Here is a 13,263-nt window from a genome sequence, read left to right as displayed (position 1 = left end):
AAGCATAATTATGCATTCATGTTGCCATCTTGTGTCTTGGGGTTTATTTTAAGGTTCCTCATCCTGTTTGTTTTCCTTTGTTCAGAAAAGATTAAGTACTTACTGTCTGCCTGCAGTGATAGAAACACATTTGAAAGCAATGGAGCTCACATGCCAGTAAGTTTTTTTTTTTTTCAATGGGAACGTAATGTATGCCAGGGCCACCCAAAAGAATACGTTTCTGGTCCTGAAATTGATTAAAGATTATTGAAGTTTCACTTATTTAATTAAATATAGGGCTTATTTATTAAAATGCACCTGAGTGCATAGTTCTAGAGATCGACTATATACTGTAGTGCCTGTAGCTAACAATACTGTATTTTTTATGCTTAAAACATGCTAAGAGGGTAGATAGTATGTTAAATATTCTTATCACACGCACACATATTAATAAAGGAGGTGGGAGAGGACTTAGAGAGGTGATGGGTATATCTGTGGTCTCGATGATGGTGACGGCTTCATGTGTGGATACTTATCCCCAAACTCGACAAGTTTCTATGTTAAATGTGTACATTTTTTTAATTATCCATTTTTTAAAAAAATATTTATTTTGAGAGAGAGAGAGAGAGAGAGATCAGGAGAGGGACAGAGGGAGAGGGAGAGAGAGAATCCCAAGCAGGTCCCATGCTACCAGTGCAGAGCCCGACGCTGGGTGCAATTTCATGAACTGAGAGATCATAACCTGAGCCAAAATCAAGAATCGAACGCTTAATCCACTGAGCCACCCAGATGCCCCTAAACATGTACATCATTTTCAATGTCAAGCATATCTTGATAAAAAAAATTTTTTTTAAGTTATCTGAAGTAAAGAATTTCTGGAGTCCAGGTACTTCTAGTTTTAGATAGGTTAACTACCAAATATATCTACCTGAAATAAAAATTATGATATTATGTACAATTTGAGTCAAGGTAGTTAACCAGCCTTTGGATTTTATGTTAAAATCCAAAATTAAAAGATGATTTTCTCTTTGTAGATAAATTCTTTTTCTCATGGGATACTCATGTGTGCTTGTGGTGACTCTGCGTGATAGGTAGGGACTAGGATAATTCCTTCTTCTTATGGTGGGTGACTGGGCACCCCCAGAGAGAGGTCTGTTGACTCTGGGCCTGCTCCCAGACCTTTTGAAGAAGCACGCGCCAAAGCCTGCATTTAGGGCACAGTCCCAGGACACAGGGCTCACCTGCAGGGGTTGAGCAGAATGAAAGAGCACCTTCCTCTAAGAGCTGGCTTGTGTTCTCCCTGTGCAGACTCCCTGTGATGTCACTTGAGAATCGTGGACAGAGCCCCTACAGGAAATGGATCATAGTATGCTTGTAATTAACGTGTTTTAGCACTAGGTGGCTTTCTCTCGTTTTTGTTCCCCAGTAGCTTTTACCAAGCCTTGGTCTCCTGATTGGTTTGAAAGAGACAGAATCATCTTTGAGCTACTTTCTGTAGAATTAAGAATATGCTTATAACTGGTTATTTAAAAATGTATCTTAATTCCATCAATATATATTTATTGAGTGCCCATTATGTGCTAGAAACTAGCACGTACTGTGAACATACGCAGATGATTCATTGATTCAATAAACGTGTTTGGAGCTCTTACTGTGATTTTATTTCTGCTAGACACTGGAGAGACAAAGGTGAATAAGATATGGTCTTCTGCTGCTGATCAACTTACGAGCTAACAGGGAGAGAAAAAGACGAACTAAATACATAGGCAGTTTAATAGTGGCAGAAACATGCATGGAATGTGATGGGAGCACAGATGAGTGGCATATAAACATTCGGGGGGCAAGGGGTAGATGACTTCCCAGAGGAAGTGGCACTAGATAGAGCTTCAGAAAACTTTCAGACAGTGTGCGCGCACACACACACACACACACACACATAATTTAATGTTTATTTATTATTTAGAAAGAGAGAGAGAGCACTAGCCGGGGAGGATCAGAGAGAGAGAGGGAGACACAGAATCCTAAGCAGGCTCCAGCCTCTGAGCTGTCAGCACAGAGCCCGGCGCAGGGCTTGAACCCACGAACTGTGAGATCATGACTTGAGTCAAAGTCAGATGCTTAACTGACTGGGCCACCCAGGTGCCCCGTCAGCATACATATTTGAGCATTCAGTATGTGCCAAAGAAAAAGTTTTCCAACTTGGTGAGAAAGACCTTCCAGACGAAGGAACCTTTGAGGGATCACAAGTATTTCTTTGGGGTTTGTGCAAAGGGTATTTGGGGCAACAAGGCAGATTGTGCTAAGTCATGTAGTACTTAGGGTACAGACAATGCTGAGTTTTTATGATGGGGGTCAGAACAATTAATTTTTTTTTAAATATAAGTCTCTATCAGAAGTGCTTGATTATAAGCACAAAGTGACTTCGGCTGACTTAAGCAAAAGAGGAATTTATTGGAAGTATATTAGACAGCTCACATATTAACAGGAAGGCCCAGAAAATGGGCAGGAACCTAGGTGAAAATACACCAGGAACCCAGCCGGGGACACGGTGTTTGTCTTGTGAGGACTGATGCTCCTGGAACTCCTGGTGATACTGTTACCACAGGTAACTTACCTGCACCTTTTGTCCCTGTGTCCTTTCCTCAAGACTCACAGTCTTTGGCTAGAATATCCAGTTGACTTGAGCTTAGGCTGGTCTTGCTGCTAGAACAGAGAAGGGTACTTTTGGCTTCTGTGATGGGAGCCAGAACCTACCCCCAAGGTTTACACAGTGAGTTCAGGGTTTCCTAACACTGAAAGTATTTTAGAGTATTGTGATTGACTCTCAGGAACATGCTGGGTAGTTGAATCACCTATTTTCGAAATTATTTTGCATTTCTCTAGTGTTACGAAAATAACGAACTAAAATTTAAAAAGTTTATTAAAAAGCTCCCTTAAATACTGGCTTCTGAGTCGTCCTCCTCCTTCCCCATATCCAAGTGACACTGAACTCTCCATTCCTTAAAGAGATGAAATACTTTCTTCTTCTTCTTTTTTTAATGTTTATTTTATTTTCGAGAGAGAGAGAGAAAGCACGAGCCAGGAAGGAGCAGAGAGAGAAAGAGGGAGAGAATCTCAAGCAGGCTCCACGCCACCGGCACGGAGTCCCAACACGGGGCTCCAACCCATAAACTGTGCGATCACGACCTGAGCCGTAACCAAGAGTCAGGTGCTTAGCTGACTGAGCCGCCCAGGCGCCCAAGATGAAACACTTTCATGACTCAATCCCTGTGCTTCTTCTTTTACCTCGCTGTGTTGATCTCTCCTTCTTAGCACCCTCTCCTCACCCCACAGCAGGTTAATATCCTCCTCACTTTTTTCTGCTCAGCTCACCTGTCTCTTTCTTCTTGTCATTTCAGCTTGCTATCACCTCCCTAATCGACAGGTAGTGATGGATTACTTCTGGGCCCCCAAAGCTTTGTGTCCCTTTAGTCGAGCACTTACTCTGCAAGGAAATTTGGGTGTGCACGTGTGCACGTTGGTCTCCAGAACTAGAGCATGATCTCCTGAGGCCAAGGACGGTCTTACTCATTTCTTGTATTTAGAGCTCCTAGCACAGTGCTCTGTTGACTGCATTGTTACTTGAAAGGGTAAGCATACATTCCGCGTTTTGGTTCCCACTGATGATGTCTCCAACATTCCCAAAAAAGCATTACCAAGTTAAGCTTGCCTTTAAAGTTATTAATCACAAGTTCCACTTCGAGAAAGTCTAAATTAAATAGCTATTAGTGTATTTCTTATTTTATTTGTTCGCCACAATAGACAAGATTGGTCCGGGGATCAGAATTCACACTGGGTGCTGAGGTGGACTTTAGGGGTTGGGAATCTTGGAAACCTTCCTCCCTCCCACCTCTCTCCATCCCCATCTTGGGTTTCAAATAATGGTTCCTTGGGTGAAAGAGATATTCCAGTGCGTGGAGATTCCTGTTTCCTGTTTAAAAACGTGTGTTGCAGGCACGTATTCCTAGAAGAGGGTGCCCTGACCTGTCCGTGCTTCTGCACTCAGGTCTCAGGCTCCTGGAGTGTGAACTGGCCAACCCACCTGGGCTAGCTGGGTTTCGCAAGAGTACTTGTGAACAGACTTGCCTTTATTTTTCAGGCACTGGTCATGGGTTCTCCAGGCCGCTTCAAAACATTGTTTCCTAGGGCATCTGTCTCCCCGAGCAGAGTATTCCACTCCCCCCGGAAAAACCTCCAGTTCTGCCAGAATCAAAAGGCTTGGTTGCTTACATTTAACTTTGAGGCGGCTGGCACACTCAGCAAATTCCTTAGCTCTTTGAAAGGGAAGGTAGAGGCCACAGGATTGTTTGTTGCTATGTTTAAAATTTCTGTTACAAAGTTATAGGAGGCTAGACTAATCTAAAGGGTGAAGTGGTTTTTAAATGCATTAGGGGGTTTGGATTAGGTGGGCCTGGGAGAAAGTTTTGGGCTTTGGGGAAAGAACACCTGGGAGTTGTTTTGCAGTTCTTGGAGGGTTTGAGGAATGGGCCTCTGGCCTGCAGGGGAAAGCAAGTGCCCCCCTCATGTTAGGGAACACTTAATGGAACATTTAAAGGAATATTCCCATATTTTAAGGAAAAGTGCAAGAGGTCATGGGGAACTCCCGGAGACTGGCTTTGGGGGGATCTTTGACCTTTCCTTAAACTTGGGCCTATTCCAGAGGACGGTGCCGTGTTCTGCATCGGCCAGCAAGTAGTAGGAGGGGTATCCCTTGCACATCCTCCTTGCAGAAAGTGGCAAGTATGTGGGTGGTGCCTGCCTTCCAGCTTCCCCAGGACGGTAGCACCAGACTATATTAAATGGCTGCTATAAAATACGAGACAGTTGGAGGGCACCTGTGTGGCTCAGTTTGTTAAGCGTCTGACTCTTGATCTCAGCTCAGGTCTTGATCTTGGCGTCTTGAGTTCAAGCCCCACCCATCGTTGGAGCCTCTTACAAAAAAAAAAAAAAAAAAAAAAAGGCAGTTGATGCTTAAATGCTAAGTTGTGAGCTCACATCACAACTGGTACCCTAGGTGAGGGAAGGAAGGCCAGTGTGTGTGTGTGTGGGGGGGGGGGGGGTTGTGTCTACAGGAGGTGGAGTGAAGAGGTTTGTTGGGGTGAACCATAAAGGACCTGGGGAGAGGAGTGTGCAGGCAGAAGGCATTCCTGGCTGGAACCTGGAAAATGGGGGTGACATGGTCACGGGACACTGGGATGCTGAGTAGAGCGCCCAGGCTGTTGACAGCAGAGGAGCAGCCAGATGGCAGGCGGCCTTGAAAACGAAGCAAAATTTGAACTTGAGACCCTCGCCAAAACAGTTATGTGCAAGCTAGTGGCCTTCCAGAAGTGGGATTTGAGGACAGGAGCTTTCCTAGTTCTGTGAGTGTTGGATGATGATAGGGTGGCAATTTGAGCGTCCTCTGGTGTTTAAACGCAAAGGACACTTCTGAGTCTGTTACATTAGCCTCTTGACAGATTCACCATCTGATCTTAGGGAAGGAACTAGCTACAATGGAGGTGGAGCAGATGAGAGGCGATCGCCAGGTTTCTGCGCCCCGTGCCCACCCCAGAAGACTCACTTCATTTTACCTTAATTCATTTTAACTTCGACGGTGATGCCCTTTGTTAGTGCTGTATTGAGTAAGGAAAACAAAAAGTCTTGTTCAGGGTCACATTACCTAAAGGCCTCTGGACGGTTACAGAGAAAGTAACAGCATAAAACCATAATGGGAAGGAAGCTTCAGTACTTTTAGAAATAAGCAGTCACGCTCATAGAAGCAAAAGATTCTTCTTGTCGATACGTGACACGCAGGGTTTGTAAAGAAGGGACCGTTTTTGGTGAGATGGATCACAGTCACTATGAGGCAGGAATGGTGACCCCTCAAAGCAGAATTCCAGACCCTCACCCTTTGTGGAGTGCAGCACGAACAGATCCCTGGCTTTCCTTCAGGGCACGAGCCATAGGAGCTGCCAGAAGGGGACCCTGTAGACGGGGGACTCCTTTACACTGGCCTTAGCTGGTTTTCCATCGCTTTTGCCGGTTTCCCCATGCAGACTAAAGCTGTCAGTGATAATTCTGGGACAAGGACTGGTTTGAAAGAAGCAGGTGACTGCAAATTGGTAAGTCGGGAGGACCCGGTGTGGAAACAGTCTTTATGAAGCCCCTGGGGCTACGGCATGTTCCTTTCACACACCTTGGAGCAGGATCCTTGATTGGCTGCGTGCTGCCCTAAAATACGCCCTGTTCCTGAGCCCCTGGGCCGGAGCCACGCCCTAGAGGCGGGGCTTCCTAGGTGGGTGTGGTACCTGGGAGTGTCTGTGGCTTCTAGTTTTGCTCCTGGGTGTGGAGAACGCTAACAAAGCCAACAGCATTCCCCCTCATATGTTGTCCTATGTCGTGTAACATAAGTCACATGTTTACTTCCAGTTTCTCATGTCAGAGAGCCTTGACCCCATTGGGTAGATCTTGTACCCTGCGTTTCGCATAAGAAAACAGACCCGCTCTGTGCCATAAAGAGTTCCTAGTGGAGATTCTGAACTACAATAGGCAGGGAAGGATTATGTGTCTGTGGGATTAAGGGCGAGGCCTCCCTTGCATTTTTGCTCTGCAGCCCAGCAATCTGATGCAGACCCAGTGACACACATTCTTGTCATTTTACCTTGTCTTATAGGTGACGAAGCCACAAATAGCACGAGCCCTGTAGGGTATGTCAGTGCTGGGAGCTTCTCTTGGTTCTCTCGGTGGAGCTATGATACCAGGCCTGTCTGCTTGCCAGGCCGTCTGCTCATCTGCTGGGCTTTTCTTTCTTCAGCTCCTAGGAGTGGGGGCAGCGGTGGGAACGTAACTCTCCAAGAATGTGTGGGACACCCCAGCGTACAAAAAAAAAGAAGCCTTAAATGATAGTTGATATGTATCTCTATACGCTCTGTGGCCTGGAGCCCTTGAACCTGTTCTCATGTGGCAGGCCATTGGATAAAGATGTGGAAAATCAATTTGTACCAGTGTTGTTACTGGGGTCGGGTTCTTGGGGCTCCACAAGGATAGAAACTTGAGGCTGGACCCCAAAATCAAAGGCACAGGCAAGGCTCTACTGGGGCTACAGCTTGAGCTGAAGGAGACTCAGCACTAACAGAGAGTGGTTAGACTGGCCCGCTGGGACACAAGGTAGTAAAAGTTCTAGAGCGAAAACCCCCTCAGGTTCCCACTCTGGCTTAATATGCTAATGAAGGGGGGGGAAGTACTTCATCTTTTCTTTTTAAAATTAAAATTTATTTATTTTGAGAGAGAGAGCACACAAGCAGGGTAAGTTTATTTATTTTGAGAGAGAGAGTGTGGAAGCAGGGTAGGATCAAAGAGAGAGAGAGAGAGAGGGAGAGAGAGAATCCCAAGCAGTCTCTGCACTTTCTTTGCAGAGCCCCACGCAGGACTCGATCCCACCAACCATGAGATCCTGACATGAGTGGAAATCAAGAGTCCCTTGCTTAACTGACGAGCCACCCAGGTGCCCCCAAACGTGCTTCATCTTGATTGGTTGGAAGGGCCTCGTCCTGATTGGTTGATATTGGCAGGCAATTCAGGCAGCTCATTGGTGCTTTTAGGAGTCAGGGTCCTCTGTTTTAAGTCCAGCTTGTGCGCGGGGCCGCATCTTGGTTCTGCTCTCTAAAAGAAGCGATTTAACAGTAACAGCCAACAGAAGCGCCCGAGGTACATAATGTTTTCCACTTGGGGCTTGTTCTCATGGTCCCTAACTGTCTCATTGTGGTGATGAGAATGGCTTAGTGTAGAGGTTTTAATTAGGTTCTTAGGTTGCAAGCATATGTCTATACAGAAACACACACACACACACCCTACGCACTCCTTTGTATGCATCTACACGTACACATATATACCCTTAATTAGGCCTCAGTTGCATTAGCAGCTTGCTCTGGGTTTTCATTTAAAATTTATAGTCCCGTGACTAGACGGTGTCACCCAAAGCGACATGTGCTTGCACGTGGCCGTTCCTGACCCAGATCCACTATGAGAAAACACCACTCTTCGTTTTGTTGAAGTACGTGGGTCCTCAACACCTCTCTGGCGCTGATTTGGTGGGGGGGGGGGGGGGCGTGGAGCTGAGGGCGCAGAAAGGTGTTTTCGTGTTGGGGGATTTTTGCCAGTGTGCACCGTTCTCCCTCCAGCTTAGGGCATCCGACCTTTGGCTGCACACTGGAATCGGTTGAGGAGTTTTACATACAGGAGCCTGGGCCCTATCCCCCGAGATTCCAATTGACTAGGTCTGGAGGAAGCCTGGGTATTAGGATTTTAAAAGTTCCTTGGCAACTGTCATGGCAGCCAGGGTTGCACCCTGCATTTCTCTAATTTTCCACCAGCATTTTCCACCTGCTGAAGTAGAAGCCAGGTCAGAATTTGCCTTAGGATCTAGGTCATCTGTGATTCTTAATTTTAGCCTGAGACTTTTAGATTTATAGATGCAGAAGATGAGGCCCAGAAAGGGACAGGTTTCTTCCAGGGTAGTCTTTTCAGTTTGGCCAAAGAGAGAACCCTGACAGGTAATGTCATAGGCATTGGAACTACAATGTTAGACTGATCTCCATGTACTACACCATTCATATTTGGTTTATATTCATCTTTAGGTTGAGAGTCACTACTACATTATTTTAGCTTTACAAGATAAATATCCTAGCTGTCAAAACCTTTTTTTTTTTTTTTTTCGCTCTAGTCCACACATGCCTAAGATATATGTGAGCAGAGTTGCAAACCCTTCTTTGTGTGTTGAAGAAGCTGAGGAAGATGATGACTAAATCCCCATCTATGGCCTCAATAACTAGTTACTACTAGCTTTGGCTTTGTGAGAAAAGAGCTGATAAAAAAAACCCAGCAAGAAATTTCAAATTACTTTCAAATTAGTTTGAGGTTATAGCTGAAAAACTTTTTTGTTCTAATGGAATTATCATTTGGTCAAGGATTTTAATTTAAAAAGAAAAGCATGATTCTTCCCCTGGAGTAAACTAAGCTACTTTTTCCCCCCCAGGTTTATTTATTTTGAGAGAGAGAGAGAGAGAGAGAGAGAGAGAGAGAGAGAGAGAGAGAACACAAACAGGGGAGGAGCACAGAGAGAGGGAGGGAGAGAATCCCAAGCAAGCTCTAAGCCATCATCACAGTGCTCAGTTCGGAGCTCCAAATCACAAACTGGGAGATCATGACCTGAGCCAAAATCAAGAGTTGGATGATCAACCAACTGGGCCACCCAGGTGCCCTGTAACTAAGCTACTTTTGCCAAAAAGGGCCTTAAATGTGGTGTCCAAGCAGAGAAGTCAGTGCGAGGAGGGAAGAGAGCAGGGGCCGGGCTGCTGAGTGTTCCCACGATGTTGCATGTGCCTATCAGTGTTATTGTAGTGGTATCTCATGTTCAGTGCCCATAGGATTGAGTACTGTGTCACATTTGATTGGAACAGGAAGCGCACTCTGGTTTGTGTGTGACGGAGATAAAGTGGAAAGGCGGTGCTTGGTAGAGGGCCGGAACCCATGACCCGGACCCACACTGCCACGTGGGGCTCCAGAAACCTTGAGCGGAGCGCTCTGTCCTGGGCTGGGACGTGCTTGTGCTGACACATGGTCTAGCAAAATGGCCAACCCCTCTCTGCATCTTTTAGGTATTCTGCTCTCCCCGTTTTGGTATTTCCTTTGCTGGCCTCCCCACCTCCCTCCTTTCTGCCCCCCACCTTGACCGGCCCAAACTTTGGGACTCATCCACTTCTGCAGAGGGCTTGATTTTTGTCAGTGTTGCTGCTGCCGCCCTCGGAACCGGGTTGTGTAGAAGCGTCATGACTTCGTCTCTTGAAGATTGTTATTCTGACCTCATGGGTCATTTTGGTGGGTGGCTGGCCTTGCGATAATTCTGAATGGTAACTCTGGAATTTTATGAATCAAAAAGGCAGCTCCGAGTCGAATGTGGGAAAATGCCTCGTGGGCTCTCATGAGTCACACAGGAAGGAGGGAGAGGAGGACTTCGGTGGCACTAATACGCACGTTGCTTTTTCCCCAGGACCCTCTCCTGTTTGTTACCACTCCGGTAGTCCCACCCCGATTCTAGAAGACCCCAACTACTTTTTCCCAGATTTCCAGCTCTATTCTGGGAGGCGCGAGGCATCTGCTCTGACGGTGGAGGCAAAAGGTGGCATCAGGGAAAAAGTTGGTAAGTCCTTTTACCAGCATTTGGTTTGGAAAAGCAAGATGATCATATGTTTCTGATTTTTAGCCTTTTTTTGCACAATTTTTTCTCTATCCTCGCTTTAAGAATCAGCCAGTTGTATTATTGACTGTCTCTTTATTAGTAGGGGCCTTATTTTTAATGGTTTTGCTATGGCGTCAATAGACCATTTTACGATATCATGTGACTCTCAGCAGAGTTCTTATTGCAGGAACTTGAGAGCTACACCATTTATTCCCTAATTTTTCTCTGATTCCTAAATACTTTTTTTGTACCCTTTCCCAGAATCTTTTTTCCTTCTCTGCTTTCACTTTGATCTCTTTTTTGCAAATAATTCAGAAGCTCAGAAGAAATCCAAAACTATAGTAGGGAGGGAGCTGTTTCCTCTATGAAAACTTCCTGCCTATTTTTGAGGGCTTTTGAGATTGGTAAAACTGGAAGGAAATCTTTAAAATCACTGTAGGGAAGGATCTCACGGTTCTTGGCAAACGTGCTTGTGAAAAGGGAATTCAGCAGTTTTTGTGCTTGATGAGACCCCATTCCTTTTATTTTTTTAAAAAAATTTTTTTTTTCAACGTTTATTTATTTTTGGGACAGAGAGAGACAGAGCATGAACGGGGGAGGGGCAGAGACAGAGGGAGACACAGAATCGGAAACAGGCTCCAGGCTCTGAGCCATCAGCCCAGAGCCTGACGTGGGGCTCGAACTCCTGGACCGCGAGATCGTGACCCGACTGAAGTCGGACGCTTAACCGACTGCGCCACCCAGGCGCCCCCCCATTCCTTTTATTATTCATCCCCCAAAATCATTTTCTTTTGGAAATATATTTTTATTTAAATTTATATTCACGTTATTCACAGCATTCATTTTTCTTTGAATTTGCTTTCAAATTTCAGAGCAGTTGTTCTGAGGGTAAGGACTGTGTTCTCTTTACCTTCTGCCTCGGCACCTGTCAGAATGGATGTAACAGATTGGCAGTCAGGATTTGCACAGTGAACGTGTGGCCCATTTCAGCCCGCACGGATCTCTTCATCGCTTGTTACAGTTATTTGGCAATTCATCTTATGTGGACTTGGAATAATCTGTTTTTAGTGTTTAAAATTTTTTATTGTTGAGCTTTGGGTTTATATGTCAGTTACAATATACATTCTCTGAAGGTAGGGAGTAAGTTCGCTTTTACTGCACATGTGGTCTTGCGAAGCAGATATGAAGCCTGCCCATTTTACAGAGGAGAGAGGTTCAGAGAAGCCAAAAAACTGGCGTGAGATCTCATAGGTGTGATTTGGGATTGTGGGGGCGAGGCAGAGTGATATGATCAGAGCTGAGCTTTAGGAACCAGCCTGCAGAGTTTTTGAATTTGCTGGGCAGGTATTTTCTGAATGCCTTCTGTGTGTCAGGGTTGTATTATAGGCACTGGAGATACAGCAGGTGAATATTAACAGATAAAGTTGTGCTGTCTGGTTCTTGAATTCTAGTAGAAGAAGACAGATAAGAAATGCAGTGTGGATCGAAGAAAGAGATCAGAGGCAAGTGATGTTAGGAGGCTATTCAGGACATCTAGGCAAGTGGTAAGGAGAGCCCAAACCCAGGACGTGGCTGAGGGCATAGAAGTTAGGGTTGCGGTCTTTTGCTGTCTCAGAGACACTAAAAATGTCATCTAGTGCCACCTTTTCTCATATTTTAATGCCAAAAAGAGTAAAAGTGATGTAACCCTTGACAGCCCATGCCAAAAAAAGGCACAAAGCCAATGACATATATCTGTATATATGCACATGTGTATGTGCAAGTATACGTATATCTATAGATTTTGTAAGCATACCCCACCACCTTTATTTTTTCTCATTTCACCGTGGATTGAGAAAAACCAGCTTGGCAGTTGATCAAATGTGGGGAGAAAAGGAGACAAAGGGCCAAAAGTTCATCTGAAATTTCTATCTGGATGACTCATAGATGATAAGGATGTCACTTAGAAAAAAAAAAAGAAAAGAAACCCACAAAACAAAGAGGCAACCTTGGGGAAGAAAGATGTTTTGAGGGGAGATGATGTGTTCTCTGTACATATAGAAACACAGAGCCATCATTGCGTGGAATCGTAGAACTGAGGCTGTTTGGAGATGGTCGAGTTCTGTTCTGTCAATTTGCAGAGGAAATTGAGCTCAGAGACAGTAAACGATTTGCTCAAGGTCATGCCAAGGTCATGCCGGTAGTAAGAGCTAGAACTTTTACTGTCCTCATGCTGTATAATTTCCTCAGTACACTACTTATTAGTATTTTTGTGAGATGGATATATTGTATATTTCTTGGCATTCATTAGGTATTCTTTGCTGGTTAAATGTTTGCTCCCCCATTACGCGCTTCCCTGGATTGCGCACTAGGGAGAGCCAGATGAGGTGGCATGATCCTTGCCTTGAAGAAGCTGAGAGTCTTGTGTAAATAAACCATTTCCATCTACCGTGATCATTGCTGTAATGGTGATATTGACAAATGGAGTGGGACTTAGGAGAAGGAGGGCTCAAGCCTGCTGGGCTGCAGAAGGACACGATTAACTCAGAGGCAGCTGTGAAGCTATCACGTACAGCACGTCTAGGAATGTCCCAAGGAGACATGGTGAGGTGCACCTTTCTAGGGAGAGGGAGCCAAGGCCTAGAGGCAGGAGGGAACTGACATGTCTGGGAAGTACGTTTCCCTGGTACTAACCCCTGAGGTTAGTTTCATCTGGTAACTAACCCCTGAGGAATCTTGTGCAGGGGAGTGATATTATTAGGTGTTCCTATTCAAACAGTCTTTCAGGGTAATGTGGAAGATAGGTTGAGGTCTAAGGGGTGGGTTTGGAGGTAGGAATGAGAGGCGTGTCAGAGAACTAGATAAGGAGGCTGCTGGAATTGTCTGGGTATGAGACACCAAGGGCTTTGCAGTGTTGTGGAATGAACACAGATTTTGTTGTAGAATGAGTCAGGTCCTGGTTCTGGCCTTTGCTGCTCCTGTGACATCTGTCATTGCCTTCTCTGAACCTCCCTCCTCATCTGTAAGATAGGGGAAATGGATATCTGTGT

At 45.3% G+C, this 13,263-nt stretch overlaps 1 protein-coding gene across 13 annotated transcripts in view; it reads left to right on the top strand.

The window, feature by feature from the left end:
• The window catches only part of AMOTL1 (angiomotin like 1), a 155,233-nt gene that overhangs the window by 73,108 nt on the left and 68,862 nt on the right, over positions 1–13,263 (top strand). For 10 of the 13 annotated variants that reach the window (XM_006936834.5, XM_006936832.5, XM_045038584.1 and 7 more), the window contains one exon: positions 10,046–10,195. In XM_006936834.5, coding sequence (XP_006936896.3) covers positions 10,046–10,195 — 150 coding nt within the window. Of the gene's footprint in view, positions 1–79; positions 157–7,610; positions 7,705–9,610; positions 9,654–10,045; positions 10,196–13,263 lie in introns of those variants that run through there. The other 3 variants (XM_019811612.3, XM_019811615.3, XM_045038585.1) reach the window with 3 other exon arrangements.

Source organism: Felis catus, chromosome D1 (assembly GCF_018350175.1).
Source record: "Felis catus isolate Fca126 chromosome D1, F.catus_Fca126_mat1.0, whole genome shotgun sequence".
Classification (NCBI taxonomy): Eukaryota; Metazoa; Chordata; class Mammalia; order Carnivora; family Felidae; genus Felis; species Felis catus.
This window is presented reverse-complemented; position numbering and strand designations above follow the sequence as displayed.